Source organism: Thunnus albacares, chromosome 1, assembly GCF_914725855.1.
Source record: "Thunnus albacares chromosome 1, fThuAlb1.1, whole genome shotgun sequence".
Classification (NCBI taxonomy): domain Eukaryota; kingdom Metazoa; phylum Chordata; class Actinopteri; order Scombriformes; family Scombridae; genus Thunnus; species Thunnus albacares.
Window position 1 is genome coordinate 28,801,125 of NC_058106.1, and position 20,708 is coordinate 28,821,832.

General features: G+C 36.7%; 1 protein-coding gene and 1 long non-coding RNA gene across 3 annotated transcripts in view; one reads left to right on the forward strand and one right to left on the reverse strand.

Moving 5' to 3' along the window:
* zgc:158482 (uncharacterized protein LOC100009650 homolog) overlaps positions 1-15,761 on the forward strand; it is a 32,384-nt gene extending 16,623 nt beyond the window's left edge. The window contains exons 1-10 of one of the 2 annotated variants that reach the window (XM_044353536.1): positions 3,922-4,494; positions 6,023-6,232; positions 6,333-6,491; positions 8,815-8,939; positions 11,646-11,840; positions 12,207-12,297; positions 12,547-12,745; positions 13,832-13,929; positions 14,067-14,197; positions 14,426-15,761. In XM_044353536.1, the coding sequence (XP_044209471.1) occupies positions 4,017-4,494; positions 6,023-6,232; positions 6,333-6,491; positions 8,815-8,939; positions 11,646-11,840; positions 12,207-12,297; positions 12,547-12,745; positions 13,832-13,929; positions 14,067-14,197; positions 14,426-14,602 (1,863 nt within the window). In that variant the 5' untranslated portion in view covers positions 3,922-4,016 and the 3' untranslated portion in view covers positions 14,603-15,761. Of the gene's footprint in view, positions 1-3,921; positions 4,495-6,022; positions 6,233-6,332; positions 6,492-8,814; positions 8,940-11,645; positions 11,841-12,206; positions 12,298-12,546; positions 12,746-13,831; positions 13,930-14,066; positions 14,198-14,425 lie in introns of those variants that run through there. The other variant, XM_044353546.1, reaches the window with a different exon arrangement.
* Positions 54-4,358, reverse strand: LOC122983620. The gene is made up of 2 exons (XR_006403745.1): positions 4,087-4,358; positions 54-245 (listed from the first exon to the last, which is right to left on the reverse strand). It is a non-coding gene; the product is annotated as an uncharacterized LOC122983620 (long non-coding RNA).
* Positions 15,762-20,708: the final 4,947 nt, after the last annotated feature.

Sequence of the window (20,708 nt, forward strand, 5' to 3'; positions counted from 1 at the left end):
CACGATGATTGTTGTCTGTTGTTTTATATAGTCTCTGATTAAACAAACAGATATAGTGTGTGAAGAGAGGCTGTTTATTACTTTTGGACACAACCAGTCTAGCTGTTTCCCTTTGTCAAGAGGATCTCATTTATTGTAGCTGCAGACAGGACACTCCTGCTGCAAAGGCTCAGTAACATGCACCTCTTCAACTCCAGGGTGCAGTTGTGCAGCTGCTGCACCCATCCAGTCACGGACTGGCCAGGCTGTGGAGAAAAAAAATTATCATGACATTTTTTATGCTCTGCAGCGCGAAAGAAGAGTTCATGTGGGAGTTGAAATTACAGATAGACAGGTAATGACAGCAAGACTTCAGGAAGTAATGGCTCCCAGACACAAAATAGTCCCTGTAAACCTGCAATCTCTTGTTTTTGCACTCTCCAATTAAAAAAATGAGATATAGCGTGTTAATGAGTGAGCTTTAGAGGTGCTGTAGGTTGATTTTGTTACTTTTGGACAGAGCTAGGCTAGCTATTTCGGCTTGGTTTAACCCAAACAGCCCTGCATTAACACAACACAAGGTTCTACATGGGACGAGGCGTGTTGCAGGTAGCAATGAGATGATAAAAGGAATTTGTCTCATTGAGTTTGAAGGCTTATCAGACACTGAAACACTGCACAACACTATAAGAGGATTTTACAAGTCAGGAAAGTTATCACAGCAACAATCAATCTTTATCTTTGTTTGAGAAAATTGACATGTGAACAGCAGAAATATGCTGTTAATATTACAAAGTAATCTACCAGGAATATGTGCTTGCAGAGTGTAAAAAAAAAGTTGAGCTAAAAGATTTGCAGAGTTGAGGGCAACATTTTCATATTACACAAAATATCCATCAATGCAGGTTTAACTCATGTAAATCTGGTCAAATCTTTGACATAAATATCTCTAGTTGCTATTTTCAGGTTTCAGAACTTGAAGTGTTAAATGATCATTTGAATGAACGTCCTGTTAACTGTGACTAATCTCCTTAATAAACATGGTTAGTACATATCAGCATATTTCCCAACATGCATTGTGTTTGTGTTAAAATCTGCACAAAGCCTTCTTTCCTCTGTGAGAGATGAGTTGCTTGTCTTTTCTTTTTTATATAAATGTTTTACAAATGTAACCAGCCTTGTCTGTGTTCTGGTCCTGGTATTAAAATGGCTACAACAGGACTTTACAGGAGCTTTGCCACAAAGTCTTAAAGCTTCTGCTGCGCAGACTATGTGACAAATTACGAAATGAGCCATGAAATCAATCAAACTGAGAGAGGGGGAAAACAAACCTGACGTCAGCGTCTTTCTATGTGACTAAATATTGACTGAATGTCTGAGACTTGTTTTCTTAAAATCAATAAACTTAACTTTGGATTTTACATCACAACGACTGATATGCATGTATAACTAATGTTTTTAAGTGGGAGGGGTAAATGATGTTTTCAAGTTAAAATAGCTCAAATGTTTTACAGTGTAATGCACATGTTATCTACAGTACAGACATGTTTGTGCTGATACTGAAACTGATATACTGACACTCAGACACTGATACAGAAAATGCATAGTAAGATGTTTTAATTTTCTTGCCCTGACAGCTACAAGTTGGAATATTTTTAATTGAACCTGAAAATCATCATCTTGTGTCATAAAATAACATGTATTGTCTTTCCAGGGAAATATTTTCTTGCAAACAGGAAAGTGATGTGCTTTACAATAGCAACAATTGTTTGCAATGAAGGAAAGTGAAGAGCAAACAAAGAACAGAGTGACACTGACAAGGAATTTAAAACTGCTTTAAAAAGAAAATTCAGAGAAAAAGACACATCACTTCCTGGGAGATTGCCAATTTTTTAATTCTGATGTCACCAAAATTAATGAAACACAGACAGACAGACAGCTTCTGAGGAATAAATTGCTTAATTGTTGTCACTGTGTGAGTGTCTGACTGTGTGTGAGCCAGTGTGTGTGTGTGTGTGTGTAAGTAACTAAGTGCATTTACCCAAGTACTGTACAATTTTGAGATATTTGTGATTTACTTGAGTAATCTCCATTTTATGTTACTTTATACTTTGACGGCACTACATTTTAGAAAAAAATATTGTACTTTTTACTCCACTACATTTATTATTTATTTAGAGCTGGAGTTACAGGCTACTTTTCAGATAAGCTCCCCTCTACTCAAAAATATGTTTTCCTTCCTGTCCCTTCAGTTGAATGTTTGAGCTTCACTGTGCAGAATGATGTATGTGCAGTTTGACACTAGAAGGCTGTTTTCACACTCATCTGCTGAAAATGGAAAGTTCCTCTGTGTCCTCGTTAAAATCTGAGTTTAAGGCGTGTACCTACGAGCATGATTTGTGACATCACAACTGCAGAATGAGCACTTTTTCTTGTTAATACATTTACAGGACCAGTGTGTAGGATTTAGTGGCATCTAGCAGTCAGGTTACAGATTGCAACCAACTGGATACCCCTCCCCTCACTCTCCCCTTCAAAGCATGTAGGAGAACCTACAGTGGCCACGAAAAACACGAAAGGCCCTCTCTAGAGCCAGCATTTGGTTTGTCCATTCTGGGCTACTGTAGAAACATGACGGTACAATATGGCGGGGTCCCTGAAAGAGGACCTGCTCCTTATGTAGATATAACAGGCTCCTTCTAAGGCAACAAAACCACAACAATTCTTATTTTCAGGTGATTATACACTAATTAAAACATACTTGTGAATATTATGTCCCATTAGATGCCACTAAATTCAACACACTGCACCTTTAATATTTGGCTGAAAATATTTATGTATACTTTTACTAAAGTGGAAGTTTTAATTCTGGATTTTTACTTGTATTTACATTGTTATAAAATATCTTAATACTTCTTCCACTACTAAAACTCAAAAAGACCTCAAGGACAAACACTACAGAATATATTTATATCATTATCATTTGCAAGTTTTGCAAACACAACACTAATGCAGGCCTATGTTCAGTGGTGGAAGAAGTAGTCAGATCCTTCACTTAAGTAAAAGTACCAATACAGCGATGTAAAAATACTCCAATACAAATAAAAGTCTGCTACAAAATGTATTTAAAGTACTAAAGTAAAAGTACTTGTTTCGTAGAGGGAAAAATCACTATTTGGTGGAGCTGTTAACAACTCATAAACATCTGAAATGTGACCCCGACTACACACTGCTTTTTGTGAGACACTAAATGTCAAAAAGGTTGGAAACCACTGGTTTCATCTTTAACAATGTGTTGTATTTTAAAAGCTTGTTATATTATCCATTGTGTCAAATCCTAATCTGAAAAGTAACTAAAGCTGTCAAATAAATGCAGTGGAGTAGAAAGTACAACATTTCCATCTGAGATGTAGTGGAGTGAAAGTTAAAGTAGCATAAAATGGAAATACTCAAGTAAAGTACAAGTATCTCATAATTGTACTTAAGTAGCCTACTTTAGTAAATGTATTTAGTTACTTTCCACCACTGCCTGTGTTACTAATAACCCACAATGCTGATTTTCATCAGATTAAATGGTCAAACTCTTGATTGTCTTCTCATTTGCTGTCCTGCTTGTTGCACCAGCTGACCTACAGGCAGCATAGCGTTTACATATCACTGCAGCCTATTTAACTGACCCTGACACTGACCCTCAGTGAGACTGATGAAAACTCTTTCACTCTTTATGTTTGTCATTCTCTAAATGTCTAATGAGCTCTGTTGGCCAAGGTTTTTTTTTTTTGGAGGGTGCTTTTTTTTCTGGAAAAGCAGAATAGTTTAATCCTTGCAATAAAACATGTCGTTGCTTCTGTGCAATCTGTACTTCTCTTCAATCCTCAAATACTTCTAATTATTCAGATATTCAACCCTCTCCATGAACTTAATTTGAGACAATGCCCCGCCCCACTGAACAAAATCCTTATTTGCCACATTCCCCATTTTCCTGCAGGGGCTGCACACTTTTTACAGGACTTGTAGCTTTTAAAGAAGAAAACAGGATGGAAACGTGTGTTTCAATCATTTTAGCAAGTATCCTCATCATACCATTCGCCCTCAAAACTTTCACACCTTATCTCTGGGCGGATATCTTGTATATCGGAGATCTGCTGCGGATTTTAGTGAAGTTTGTTTCGAGGCGAATGAGAAGACCTTTCTTCTTTGTTTTGGACCGTTTCTTGGAGCAGACTGCTGCGCATCCAGACAAGCCGTTCATTGTGTTTGAGGATGAAAGCTTCACGTACACAGACACCGACAAGAGGAGTAATAAAGTTGCCAACGCGCTTCAGTCTCACCCCCGATATAAAGCCGGAGACACCGTCGCTGTCTTCATGGGGAATGAACCCGCCTTCATGTTTACCTGGCTGGCTTTGGCTAAATTGGGCTCCCCTGTAGCTCTTCTCAATTACAACATCCGCACCAAGTGTTTGCTGCACTGCTTCAACTGCTGCAAGGCCAAAGTGTTGATAGCAGCTCCAGGTAAGGGCCTGTATGTTTAGTTTAGTCAGACAGGCCTGCTGTTTACAAGAAGTTGGGCTTGAAAACAAATGATTTATGGTCTCTGGTTTCACTTTTGTGTCATACCTACAGGTTCAAATAGCTTTTTTCTCCTCAGAATGAGATTTTTCTTAGTGGAACAGACTATGAAATAGCTCTTGGTCCACCATGGGGCACAGATTAAGCAAATAAATGGTATTCATGGTATTCTGTACAGATTTTCACTTGAAACTTTAGCTTTAGAGAAGTATTTTCCTCTCAGTGTTTTCATCAAACATGTAAAGGGACTTAAAGAATTATCCAGTCTGGACTCCTGCCAGACTGATCCAGCAGTCATGTGAAGAGGAGGGGGCTTAACCTGAATATAGTGAAAATATTTACCATTTGAATTTGAATATGTGTTTGATTTTCATCTGTACTGTAATTAATTAATAATAATCTGAAATTATTTAATATGAAATGGAGGTTTTCAAGCTTATCTGAGCTGAAAGGGGATTTAAGCATACTTATTATGGGTCTTGTGGTTTTACTTTTCTATCCTTGCAGTTTGACATTCGTCTCTGGTTTTAACTTGATTTGTAATTTCCTGTATTTATGATCTAATGATCTTATTTGTTTCAGTTTGCATTGTCCTTGCTTTTATTGTTTGCTTTTTTTCTTTTCCCTGTGAAGCTCTTTGTAACTTTTTTAAGAAAAGTGGTATACAAATAGAGTTTATTACAATTATACTTTAGTTTGTTTTCTAATGTATTCAAGTACTGTATGGGTGCAATATTGCAGGAATCTGGGGCTGCAACTATCAATTATTTTCATTATCGATTCACCTGTTGATTATTTTCTCGATTAATCAGTTGGTCGTTGGTGGTCTATAAGAAGTCAGAAAATGGTGAAAAATGTCGATGACCGTTTCCCAAAACCCAAGATGTAACCTTAAACGTCTTGTTTTGTCCCGACCAACAGTCCACCTCAAAGATATTCAGTTTACCATCATAGAAGACCAAAGAAACCAGAAATATTCACATTTGAGAAGCTGGAACAAGAGAATTTGAATCAACTAACAACTATTGATTAAATTGTTGCAATCATATTTCTACTGGTTTTGAACATATTTTTACAACACCCAGCCACACCAAGGGAAACCACAGCAATACCAAATATTTAATATGAGTAAAGAACAACAAATCTGCTTTTGTCATTCGGATATAACAGACCTCAGAATATATTCATGAGCCAATCAGAGTGGTCTTGTAAAGCCAGCCTACAAGTGAGTATTACTCATAGTTCACTCACTGGCGTCTAGTTTCTAGTCTCCAGCGACTCTCAGCATCTGTTTTCCAGACTAAGAAGTCAGTGAAAGTTGCAGCTTGCTGGGTTTTTGCTGATTCCTGTTAGGTTGTAGTCTTAACCTCATTTTTTGTAAAACTGTATGATTTACTTGCAATATCTTGGCAGGACAATATATTAATCTAATCTCAGTATTCAGTGGTTATAATCGTGTGTCCTGCTCCAGAGCTGAAGGAAGCAGTGGAGGATGTGCTGCCCTCACTGAGAGAGCAAGGCGTCACCGTCCTCCTGATGACCAAACACTGTGACACACCTGGAATCGAGAGCTTCTCCGATAAAGTGGACCATGCGGCAGACACACCGCTCCCTCGATCCCTCAGATCACACATCACATTCAAAAGTCCTGCAGTTTATATTTACACCTCTGGAACTACAGGTATCAGGAGTGATTGCCTCTTTTTTTTTTGACTGTTTTTCAGTTTTGTGTCATAATCTGCAACAACAGCCTTCTTGAGTTTTCAGTGTTTGTGTTTCAGGTCTCCCTAAGGCAGCCGTGGTCAATCAGAACCGCCTCCTAACAGCTCTGGCTGTTTTATCCTCAAATGGTGTGTCGTCTAGTGATGTCATCTACCTCAACTTACCTCTGTACCACACAGCTGGATTCATTATAGGCTTTATTGGCTCCATGGAGACAGGTGAGACAATGAGAAGTAGCTGAAACTGCCTCAGACCACAGTGTTAAACAAATAAGACTTTGAGAAGGCTGTGTGAGATTCCTTGGTGATGAATGAATTATTTACTGTGCAAACAAGGACTTGTTACATTTTTTCTTACATTTCAGGCTTTTTAAAATAACTTTCCAGTTTCCTGGGTACAGCAGTCTTTTTTCCCTGCTAACGCCACTGTTGACCTTGGTAGGGACTTGACTGTGTGTTGGAAACACTTTTGCCAAAAACCAAAGACTTTAAAATGATTATATTTCAGGCCAAACTATCAGATTCAATTCATTTAAATCCAGACTTTTGGAACAAAAAGTGAATCTGTGCCAAAAGCTGCCGTAGTTTACAACACATTAATTACATTATATTAAAGGATAGATTCACAATTTTTCAAGTCTGTCTTAAAACATCAATCAGGTACCCAAATGAACATTGAAACAGGTTTTGCTCACTGTAATCATTCCTCCCGTTCATACTGGACATTAAGAGATCCACAACTGACAATTATTTTCATCATCGATTAACAATTATTTTCTCAATTAATAGATTAACTTCTTTGTCTATAAAATGTCAGAAAAATAATGAAAAAGACTCATTATAAATTCCCACAGTCCAATGTGAAGTCTTCAAATGTCTTATTTTATCTGACCAACAGTCCAAAACTGAAAGATATTCAGTTTTAGATCATGTATGTAAGAAAAGCAACAAATCCTCACATTTGAGTAGCTGTAACTATCAAATGTTTTTACTGAAAAAAAGACTAAAATGATTATTTGATAGTTGAAATAGTTGCCTAGTAATTTTTTTGTCTAATTTTCTGTTGTGTAATCGACTAATCATTGCAGCTCTACTGCCAATGTAAGAGACGGGGGGACAAAATCCACAGTCCTTGTTTTGAGCAAAGATGTGTTTAAAAGTGTATCTGAGGCTTAAGCTGTCTGAGTTACATAAAACAAGTGAATATCTTCCAAAGTGAGTCTTTTAAACTAAAGCAAAAAGAGGGAATTTGACACTAAAAATGAATAAAATCAATATAAAGGCACATTATGAAAGGCTCTTAATGTCCGGTATGAACAGGAGGAATGATTACAGCAATCAAAAACCTGTTTCAATGCTGAAATGGGCACCTGACTGTTGTTTTAAGACAGACTTGAAACATTGTGAACTTATCCTTTAATATACATCCATGTTTTTTTTAGTGCAGGTGAGGACACACTATTAATCCCATTGCATGTAAGCAAACAGGTCACATGTAGATCACTTTCATAGCATAAATCAAACAAAACTTACAGGTAACAGAACCAAAACAACCAAACAAAAAAAGCTTATAAGAAGTTGTTGTTGCTGTTGGACAAATTCTCAACAGAGTAGTAATGGATGATTTATGGCAGATCCAGGATCAATTTATGGGAATACATTACTGACCTAGTTACACCTGCGATCACTGACAATTAATTGTATTTTTTGGAACACACGACCCAGCTAGAGGTGTCACTTGAATATCACAACTGTGTTGGGGTGGAATTTTCTCATGCATCAGCTGTGCGTCTGCCCACTCCAGATTGTGCAGGTTCATGAAAGTGGTTCTCCAACTCAACTCAACAGAACTGAACCTGTTTGCACTGCACACTACCAGAAAGTGACACAGCTGCTCCTCCGTCTCCCTCTGGGTTTCCTGTCCCTGGACAACCAAATGAAAGAGTCTTTTGTCACTGTGAATCAGTAATCTGAACAGAGCTGGGTCAACCAAGACCAGATTACCTCCACTTTCTAACAGCCTTTTTCTAAATAGGCTAAAGTTCACGCTCCTGTTAAATGTCTGGTGAGGCCTGAGTTGCACACATATTAGGAGATGTCCACATATCACAGTCATGTTGTGCAGTTTTTGATTGTGACCAAATACATGAGTTTTTAGACATATTTAATCCTTACATAAGGTATAGTAATTCATTTTTAATTCAGCTAATTGAAAATAGAAATGGTATGTAGAAATAAGTATAGTGTAAACTACAGTATGTGCCTGTTAATACATGTTGGTGTTTTCAAGTTTCAAAACACTACACCTGCAATGAATCTGTCTGTTATTTTAAAAAATACAAATCCAATCCAATATCCATTAATATCATAATATCTAAATGGACACTAGCTGTGCATGAACTCTTACAGCTGAATATTTTGTTTTCAAAGTTTTGAAAAGCAAATGTACTATATTGAAAGCCATGAAAATGTCACTTTCGCATTTTGGCGTTGTGTATGTGGAAATCAAATTTTCTTTCATCTTTTCTGTCTGACTTTGAAGGGTCAACCATCATACTGAAGAGAAAGTTTTCCGCCTCGCAGTTCTGGGATGACTGCCGGAAGTACAGCGTGACCGTCGTTCAGTACATAGGAGAAGTGATGCGTTACCTCTGCAGTACACCAAAGGTAGGTAGGTAGATAGATAGATAGATAGATAGATAGATAGATAGATAGATAGATAGATAGATAGATAGATAGATAGATAGATAGATAGAGGAAGGGAGGGAGAGAGATAGTACCAGTCAAAAGTTTGGACACTTTCTCATTCAAGTGAATGGGAAGGTGTGTCCAATCTTTTGACTGATACTATTCTTCATTGATCTCCAAGGGTGAAAATACAATAGTCACCACATGTCAACACTTATGACTAGAGGAAAAAACAAATAAAAACAAACAAAAGACAATAAAACATGGATAAAACAGTCTAAAAGACAACACCAGACACATGGATAAATTGACAAAACACAAGGCAATAAAAACTCCTTGAAGTGCTGACACAGAGCAAATTAAGGATAAAGAATACAAAAGATCTAACAGCCAGCAGTAATAAATAATCATAAAGCCTTTTAATACTCAAGCATGTCATTGAAAAGCTTAACGACAGCAGGCACAAAGGACCTTCTCAGTCTTTCTGTTGAGCAGCCGTGCACTAAAAGAACTGTTCAGTCCGCTGAAGACACAGATGCAATGATGATGTATTTTTACTTTTTTATTCTGTAAAACAGAGATAAAACTAAGCAGTAACATAATATTTCAGCAGGAATAATATTTGTTTTTGCAGGATTTTTAAAGAATGATAGCAAGTGAGTGATCATGCTAATATATAGTAACCTTTAATTTGGATCATTTTCTTGCCAATAAATAGCAGTTCTACAGGATTTACTTTGTTTTCTTTGTGGTAAGGCCTCTGCAGCAGAGCTTTGATCATGTGACAGTTAAAACTCTCAGCTGAAACCCAAACCAGTGGCATTCCTTTAGGGGAGATTTTTTTTGACAGAATGTAATTACACAATCACAAATGAGTTCAAAGAAAACATATTTAATTGCAGTTTTAGTCATTTGTGGTTGTAAAGGAGTTGCCATCATAAATAAACAATTGTACCAAATGCAATATCAGTCTCATACTGTATTGACAAACTGATACAACCACTATTATTACCCTTTATTTATTCATTAAATGCCAGTTTTTTTAATTACCAGAGTGATTGCTATTTAAACAAGCTCACACAGTATTTTTGGCAGGGCGCTGTGGGCACCATGCCTCCTCTTTGCTATCTTAACTACTGTAAAACCCCTTTACTCGAGACAGCTGCAGAAGCAGAATACTGCAAACAGGCTGCAGCAAGCTGCTTTTTACACATATCTAGTCAGAGATAACTTTCCAAATCTGTACATTCCCACAGTGCAGCACAGCTGGCTTACAAAAATAGAAATCGTTAAATCTCAACTATCAGTTTCCAGCCTTCTGCGTCATAATCTGTAGGGGTTCAATGGCATGAAACGTTACGGATAGATATGTTGATATGATAACTAGACATTGTTCAAAATCATGCCATCATTTCTCATAAAGATGTATTAACTGTATTTAGGAGTACTGTAAACATTCTGCTTATGTGTGTGGTCATTCAGAGTATCTACTTGCATCACATGAAACACAGTCTCAATTTACCGTGTGACTCTGTACCGAGGAGGTCAGAGGAGGTGGTTTGTCTGTATCTGGTCAACTCTAGGAATAGATGTTGGCCTTAACTCAGGAAGACCATATCATGTGACTTGGCAACCAAATATCTCCCTTGAATGCACGGGTATATCACTTTAGGGTCACATTTATTAAGTGAATGGCATTTCTTATACAGAATTTGTATGTTTTTGTTTATGTTTATGTCTGACGTATGAGATATTCATGTGAGAGCATTTTTGCTGGTGCAAACTGGTTTCTGATGTCAGATTGTTACATACACACAGGTATTATGCAGGTATTTGATCAGAGAGATGCCTTCTCTTAATTAAGGGCCTAATTGGGGAACTTGTTTATTATAAAGCCTATGAGTTCACATAGGTGTATGTGTGTGTGTGTGTGTTTAAAAGCAGCAATACACAGACTCCAAATTGTACAGAATGCAGCAGCCAGACTACTAACAAAAACCAAGAAAAGAGATCATATCACTCCCCTCTTAATGTCTCTACGTTGGCAGAAGCAGAATTGATTTTAAGATTTTACTTATGACTTTTAAAGCATTTTTAATGACCTAGTTTTGAGTTACACACCAACCTGCATGCAGTCAGAGGACCTCAGACAGGAACTTGTTGGCAGTTCCCATGTCAGGGTGTAAGACTAAAGGAGACAGAGCCTAAGCTGTTAGGACACCTCCACTATGGAACAACCTGCCCGACAAACAGACAAAATCATTGCAAAATCCATATCTTCTTTTAAATCGCTTCTGTGAGCACATTTCAAATAGCTTTTGAATAACTTATTTTGAATAGCTTTTTCCTTTTTTACATGTTTTGAATGTTTATTTTTACTTTATTCCCTTATTTAATTAATTATTTTGTCTGCATATGTATTTTCCCATTTCTTTTTCGTTTTGTCCCTGTAAAGCACTTTGTAATCTCTGGTTTTGATAAATTCTATATACCCAAACTTTATTATCAATATTTAAACACACATACACTTTCCATCCTTATAAGAGGTGACATTTTTGGCCTCATCACCATCAATTCTTCTTTCTTTGATAAACTATATCCTGTTCTGATTCTAGTATGTATTCAATAATTCTTTTATGTAAAACTTTCAAAATGCTTTACCTGTTTTTCTTTTTGAAAATGCAGAGAGAAAATGACAGAGACCACAAAGTAAGACTGGCCATTGGCAATGGCATCAGAGCAGAGATATGGAAGGAGTTTCTCAATCGCTTTGGGAACATTCAGGTCCGAGAGTTTTACGCCTCCACTGAGGGAAATGTGGGATTTGTCAACTACGCGGGGAAAATAGGAGCTATTGGACGGGTTAACTTTTTGCATCAGGTAAGGAAAGAAAAAAACCTGTTTATGTTTCTGTTAATAGTGTGGAATTTTCTTTAGAGCTTATTAGTGTGTGTGACAAAATAATCACAACTCATGGTCCACTTAGTAGCACTTTCAAATCTCTCAACCACCCAAGAGACTGTGAGCTGTAGTTGAAAGCTAGTAAGTAGACCTTGAGTTCATTCTAAAACATTCTGCATTGTGGTTATATATACTATATACTATACCAATGCATGCAGAAATGTTGGAATCACAAATATGTCATATGTGTCTTTAGATAAATAATATGGGAATTGTATGTTTTATTCTGCTGTTGGTATAAAGATAATATAATGCAGTTTTGATGTCCTTTACTTCCTCCTGTAGAAGCTGTTTCCCTACACTCTTATCAAGTATGACACAGAGAGAGATGAGCCGATTCGAGATGCTAACGGCCTCTGCATAGAGTCAGCCAAAGGTGAAGAAACTTCTACTGCTGTCAATATAAATTAGACCTCTGAATCACCAATTTTAAACCTTATCTCTATGTACTTTCCGTAGATTTGCTTTCTTACTCTTTGCACCATGACACATATTACATCTGCATCTCATAGGCAGGGTCTATTTACCAACCAAATCAGGACCCTGATGATGATAAATCAATGTTTGGCTGAAGTAGTCTGTCGATAGAAAATGGCAGTAACCATCTTTTGGCTTCGTCTTGAAGGTGAAACGGGACTCCTGGTATCAAAGATCACAGACATCGCCCCTTTTGTCGGCTACGCTCAGAATGAAGAGCAAACGGAAAGGAAAAGACTTCGTAACGTTCTCAAGAAGGGAGATCTTTACTTCAACAACGGAGACCTAATGAGGATCGACAAAGACAACTTCATCTACTTTCAGGATCGTGTTGGTGACACATTCAGGTACAGAACTCCTGTGCATTATTTGTTTTATGATTTTTAAGTATGCTGTTTTTAACATAACTATGTATGTAGATGTGTATACATCATTATCAGGCAGATCATTAAACCACAAATGTCAGGCTAAAAGATTAGTGAATGAAATATTTTGAGGTCTCTGACCTTTTACTGTAAAAGGTGAAAAGCCTGTCAAAGAAAATAGTCAGTTGAAGGACCAGTGTGTAGGATTTAGTGTCATCTAGTGGGGAGGATGCAGATTGCAACCAACTGAATACCCCTTGCTTTCACCTGTCCCTTTCAAGCATGTAGGAAAACCTATGGAAACTAGTGAAAAATGCAAAAGGCCCTCTTTAGAGCCAGTTTTTGGTTTGTCTGTTCTGAGCTACTGTAAAAACATGGCGGTGCAACATGGCGGGTTCCATGGAAGAGGACCTGCTCCTTATGTAGATATAAAGGGCTCATTCACAGGTAATGAAAACACAATTTTTAGTTTTAGGTGATTATACACTAATGAAACCATACTTATGAATATTATATTCAATTTTTACCAATTGATCCCCTAAATCTTACACACTGGTCCTTATTTATTACATTTTTAAGAGACGTTCTCCCACTTTTCCATAAAAATTTGAAAGGCAAAATTCTTTATACTGATTGAATAAAAGCTTTAACAAATGGTTTTATGTTTTTTCTCCAAATTAAGCTTTAGTTTTCTTTTTTTCTTTATATGTTCATGAAGAGCCGCCTGCTGTTTGAGATTTTAAGGCACAATCCATGACTGTTGTACAACACTCTTTCTACCAAAACTGTCAAAACTGAAGAAGTTTACTAGTAAACTAAACAGGAACATTTTTCAAACTCACAATAACAACAATTCTGACTAATGCATAATTAATACATTTTCTTTTGAGTATTTTGTGCAATTTTAAGCAGTTCTGCACCACTGAATATGCACCATGCTCATTTAGAGGAACTTTGAGGTTCAGGGCAAACTCCTATTCATTGCTTAAACATGAGATTTCAGTGGGCAAAACAAAGACATGTTTTTGTTTCCCAAATGCATTTTGAACATTTTGTTTGAGCCTACAGGTGGAAAGGTGAGAATGTGGCCACAACCGAGGTGTCTGACATCCTGACTATCAGTGATTGTCTCAAAGAAGCCAACGTTTATGGAGTCCAAATACCAGGTGATGGTCATCTCCTCTATTTTACTTCAGAGTATGTTTAATAAAAATCTGAATTCTAAATGGCAGAACAACAAAGATACACTTTAATTAGGTTATAAATAGCTACATTTCTGATGTTCTTTGGCTTTCTTTTTTAGGGCATGAGGGGCGGATAGGGATGGCAGCTGTCACTGAGAAGGAAGGCGCCCAGTTTGATGGAATAAAAATATATAAACATGTGGTTAGCTACCTACCATCGTATGCCAGACCGCGCTTTATAAGGATACAGGTAATTTAATTTCAGAAAACTTGACTGCATATGAATTTTGGAGAAAAAAAAAAATCTCATGCAATATCTGTAAAACAAAGAAAACACAAAGTTAATGGTCAACTTTTGTGCTCTAAAATCTTATTTTAGAGTAAAACATTGATTTATTATTATCAGTCTACATTTTGAGATAATGAGATATCTTGATGTTGTACCTGAGTGTGTATTTTGTACTTTTCTTCTGTCCAGAATGCTGTGGAGGTGACAGGGACTTTCAAGCAGATGAAGGTGAAGTTAGTGGAGGAGAATTTTGATCCAGGACGTATCCAGGACCCCCTCTACATCCTTGATGATAATAAGAAGAGTTATGTGCCGCTGACGGCCCAGGTCTACAGCTCCATCATATCAGGAAATATCAAGCTATGAGTAGGCTTTTAGTGTCTGCTAGGTGTACTACATAGATAGTTTTAATAACTTCAGCTCAGGGACTGAACAGATCTTTTTTAATAATACTCATATCAGTTATGTGTAGTAAAACAACATGGAGACATAAATGCTCTTTACTAAAGTAGTAGAGGGGAATAACAAGTGCAGGGTTTATTTGTAAGGATCCAAGTTGGAGGCTGAATTCAGCCTACAGGAGGAAGAGGGACTTTGATAATGTAAATAGCATATTTACTAGCAAGCATGATGACTGCTTTCCACTCTGACACTTTTACTTTATTCAGTTTAATAAGGGTGTTGAGGAGTGTTGCTGTTGGGATGGTGGGACATGTGAAGGACATGTGCAGCACTGATCAACAGATACTATTAGTGTAATGAGATGCTTCTGACAGTCTTCATGGAGAACAAACTAGAAGACAGCTGCTATTTGACTTTCTAGTAATGCTTTATTTTACAGGTCCTTTAATTTTATACTAATTTCATGGAAATTTTCTGGGTAATTTGCAGGTATTTAACTGTTAATTTTCAGGACATTTTACAGTGACATTGGTGCAATTTGGTACAAATTATAAGAAAAAACAGAAAAGTGTTAAGTTGGTTTAGATGGTAAAGGCCTACTCGTTATATTTTGGTTCATACATAGTTTTTAATTTGCAAAAATTATTCTTCAGTTTGTAGTTTTGTGTATCAAATGATGTATTAGCATATTAGTTTCTTTCAATAATTTCCTAAAAGTAGCTGCTGTAGGTAACTGATGATTCTTTGAAAGGGTTATGTAATTTGGTAGTATTTGGGTAATGTGCTGATTATGGAGTTTATTTATAAGTTGTACTAAATTGCACCACCGTCTCTGTAAAATATCTTAAAATTAACTGTTAAATTCCTGCAAATTACTGAGAAATTTTCCAGGAAATTAGTATAAAATTAAAGGACCTGTGAAACAAAGTGTTACCAACTTTCTTTTGCAGCTGGTGTCGATGTACTAAACAATATTTTGACTTAAGTAAAGTTAGGCGCAGTATATAATGGTAAGAAAATATGTAGAACAGGGCCAAATATGATTTTTTTCATTTATGTGCCAATATCTGTAAATATAAAGGACTTTCCTAAAAATTAAAGTGATTATTACTGTAAAACAAGAGCTACTTTTCATGTCTATTTCTGCTCTGCTTAGTAATAAAAATACAGACAAATTTTGGATGTGCTAGATGTGAAAACCACAAGGTGGAGACAAACGCATATGCTTACTGCGTGACCCTGTACCCAGTTGGAGTCCTTGATGTAGTTGGGATATACCACAAACATTAGACAAGGGTGTCCATGTACTTTTTGCGTCTGTGGTTATTATGTAATGACATGGACAGTCCTCCAGAGTTCTAACGATTAAAAACATGAAGGTGTGTTTTTATTTTAGAGAGCAAAGTCCTTGTAAACTGCTGCAGGTACAAATAATACTGTCCAGATCAGTCTGTTCTAATCACTTATATGCAAATATTAACTCAGTAAATAATGACAAAATCATCTATTCACAGGAAAATAATGATATAAAGAGAGACAAGACATAACAAAATTAACAGTAATAACACTGTGAGTAATTTTCCCCTCTATTTGAAACCTTTAAAGTGCTCTATAGTGATGTAATTATTCTGTAATACACACTGTGCCTCAACCACCCAGATGGAGAAAAAGATAGAAATTTTAATCTTTTATGATCCGTTTGCTGCTTTGGATGAAAAACAGGAAGTTCATCACATGTGAACTGTTACTGCATCAGTGACACAAAGCAGTAGTTTTAGGTTGTAGGTTTCATTAAAGTTTATCAAATCATAATTTTCTGTCTGTCACAGTCTGCCATTGACAGTTGGCAGATACAGTGATGACAAATGTGATGCAATGAGTGTACAACAGACCAATGCTTTGCGAGGTCAGTTAAATTTAGGATGCACATGTCTTTCCTAACCTTTGAGTGTGAGTTCATCTGAGAATTTCGAAAACATGTTAAATATTAAATGTTTTCTCAGTTAGTGAGTCGGTTTCTAAATTTTACTCATTTATCTGCCTCCATGTTATTTGGACAGAGCAATGTAATTAACTTGTGTGTGCTAGACAAAGTTTTGTGTAATTCTCAGTAGTGTGAGAAACAATTAAGATGTTTCACTTCACTTTTTAAAAAAAATCTCCCAACAGTAATTGTTTTTCATGGGCTGTATTTTTGTCATACTTTGGTGACCTTTTGTATGAATTAATCAAAACTTACTTAGTTTGAATCATTGTTTTGTTGACTTCTGAGTGTTGTGATTAGTAGGGGTGCGCAAATCCATCACAAATTGATTCACATAAGAATCACGATTCTATCTCTGCCGATTCAGGATCGATTCAGAAATTCCAAGAATCGAGTCACATTTTTCAGTCTTGCCACAACGTTGTTTTCCATTTTTTCCTGACATGAGTTAGCTCGCTAAATCCCACAACTCAGATGGTGCAATGACACTGCGCCGGACCCAACTCCGAGGCAAGAAGGAAGTGAAGTGTGTGTCATGGAGACAGAGACTGCGAGCAATGTAGTACTTGACAGAAAAACAAATACAACCTGGTCCAAAGGCTATGAAGGCAATCATTTGGACATATTTTGGATTTTCTTATCTCGAAGGGAAGACAGAGCTTGACAAGACTAATGCCATTATCAGGCGCTGCGACGCACCTCCGCAGGTTTGTGCCATTGTGGGCTTATTTATTTGTAACCGCTGTGAAACAGTCAGGAAATAACATTTAATTGATCTTATTCACCAGCTTCCTCACTAGCGTTACCAGCGCTCCCTCTCTTCATTCACTCTGTAGCTCGCTCGACCACTGCTTCTCTCTCTCGTCTTTTTGAAATTAGTCAGGAAGCCGTCAGCAAAGCCCAACTTTACTTTTAACGTTATCAAACGAAGAGAAATGTCCTCCCCTCGTCCTAGTAATGTTTTTGTCATATGGCAGGGTTGTACAGCGTTACAGGTTGCGTTTCTCCAAAAGTTGATTCTGGTTCAACTTTCTCGCTGTGGCCCCTGCAGCCCTCCTCCCCCACAGCCTAAACAAACAACACACAACAGGTCTGCTGCTAGCTGGTTATCTGAGGACGGGAATGAGAAATTAATTTTTAAATCTCAATGAAAAACGTAGTCTCCTTGAAGCTAATGACAAACTGCCAAAAACGAGCCAACTAGATGCAGCAGCGAAACAAGCGTTTAAATAGCTGTTCTGTATTTTGAAACAGTCAATAAAATTCAGTAAACAGCTAAGCTGCCCGTTTCATTACTTTACATTCATGTAGTAAATATACAAATATCAATTAGATGGTAATCTGCACGAGAAATTAAGAAAAAGAAACAAAATTGGTTATAATAATCACTCGCTAATAGTGATCAATTTTCTTGTATGCACTTTGCAGCTAAATGTAGCAGGCAGCTATTGTTTGATTTTGTTAATTGAAGTAGGAATTTAAGTTATTTGAGGTTTTATACTTAGCAGTTTATCATTCCAATCATTTTTATTTTTGTATTAAGTATTCATTTTACCCTTTGTCTCAAGGCTGCTTCAGTTTCCTATTGACTAAGTGGACTAAAGGAAAATAAATTTTATTCAGGTTGACATTGAGTAGCAAATGTTTACATTTGATTCAGTGTGATCTTTTTTATTTGAGACCTATAAAAGTGTCTACTGCAGGCAAATGGAAAGAGTAACTCAAAACATCAATCTAGAATCAAATCTATAAATAATTGAGAACTGATTTTGAATCGCAAATCGAATCGATTTTGAATCGCAAATCATTTTGAATCGGGAGTCGATTGTGAATCGAATCGTGACCCCAAGAATCGGAATCGTATCGTGAGATTTCCTGAATCGTGCACCCCCAGTGATTAGCATGTGTCAAACGAAAGCTAAGAGCCATATTGAAACAGTCCACATAAAGGCATTGTGGGGTACATAAAATGATACTTCACTTTTTCACCTAAATACAATTTTTTTTTTTTGTATTTCTTTTTTTAAAATCATACAATAACGCGATCATTTCATCATTTCGTATTAACGTTATCTTAGTATTGTAATGGTTTGGTTCATTAGCAAATAGTAAGCCATTATTGGTTGTCATATAGTGAATACATCATCTAAAAGTAGAAATTGCATTCTATTCGTTTTTCATTATGCCAAAAGTGAGGAAGAGGGTTACTAACAGAGGAGTTCCCCTCAATATTTTGGAACGAGCATCAGATATAATCAGAGATGAGGGCAGGACAGTCAGCGCAGTGGCCAAGGATTTCGCCATCTGTCACACCATCTTATTCCGATTCCAAAAAAAAAGAGAGAAAGTTGCAGGTGAGTGATCGTATAAGTTACCGAGTGCAGGTCATTGGACCATCAGAAAGAGCTCTCAGGGGACCAAGAGAGGAGCCTATGAGAGCATTTTAAAAGGGACAGCTGACTTAACTACGGGTTAAATCAGTTTTTAAAACAGTTGCAGTTTTGTACCATTGACTTTACATAAATATTGACGTCATGACAGCTCCCCAAAAGTGAAGCCAAAACATCTCGATCGCCCCCTGGTGGCTGGCTGCAGTATAGGTCATAAGTCCTGCCCCCTCCATATTAGCAGATGTAACATGAACCAAACTGAAAAACCAAAGTACACGTCAAATAAATTTTTCACAAAGATGGTTTCTGTCATTTTACGTAGTTCTTATGACGCTAATGTATGTCCAAGTGTTTTTCTGGTAAGTTTGTTTTTAATGAGTTATTTGACGATATAAAAAGGGGATGTGTCGACATGATTGACAGCTGTGGCAGCCGCTCTCAAACCTCCGTCAGGTGCACGACTCTACTGTGCAGACTCTGGCTCCAAATGATGTCACACAAGCAAGATGGCAGCTCCCAGAAAGGAGATAGGAAGGAAGTAGGAATTGGAGATGCGTCGTTCATATTAGATACAATCAATGTTTTGTACAATAAAAACATGCTTAATAAAATTTTGTTGCATTGCAAATTGCTCCTTTCTTCCTGTCTAACACTGAAATATAGAGAGATTGAATAGCATCTGTAACATCTGCACATTGACTCAAGGTAGGCCTATGTTCTAAACATAAACAAAACTCAATAATAACTGTAATAACTGTTATTTGATAAATATTACAAAATAAATAAATAATGCTATTATATTGTATAGATAAATAATAGAATATTGTAACTATATAGTACATATATACATATATACATATTTTAGAATACCATGCTCATTGAGACAAAAAGCAAAATTTAATTAGTGAAATTTAATGTTTTTTTTAACATGTTGTGACCATCATGTTGCAACTGTTTCAAGGGTAAGAGTCAGTTGCAACATCTGACTTCATCCATTCAAATAAATATTGTGAATGATATGTCATATGTAACCATCTTTAAACAGCATGGGTAATTAGCAGACAGAATTAAGTTTAAAATATTAAAAATTGGTCTAGTCCAAATAGACTCTGAGTAACTTGAGAGAAATGCAAAAAGTGTTGCAACCCCTACAATTCCTGGTTTTTGCACATAGTCTTGGCAGCATTCACTGTAGTGCTTGCAGGGCTTGTTCTAACAATATAACACTCAGATAGAACAAACATTGTGAATGATATGTCATATGTTACCATCTTTAAATGGTATGGGTAATAATTAGCAAACAGAATTAAGTTATATATATAAAAGTTTGGTTGGTCTAGTCCAAATAGTCTTTGAATAACTTCAGAGAAATACAAAAAGTGTTGCAACTGTCCCCAGTCTCCCCTACAAGTCCTGGTTTTGGCAGCATTCACTGTAGTGCATGCATAACATACATAACATTCAGATAACAGACTTGCAAGAGGACGAGCGGTAAAGGCATAAAAAACTGTCTTAGTAGTGACAGAAAGGTGTTACTTTTCACCATTGGCAGCAGTTTGAGAACTTCTTTCCTCCCAGGAACACATATTGTCACATTGTTTGATCACACGGAGAAAGTGTTCAAGAGGCAGAAACTGAACTGGCCTGAACTCAGCCCAGGCGCGCAGCCAGACCGTTTACCGATATACTGTATTGT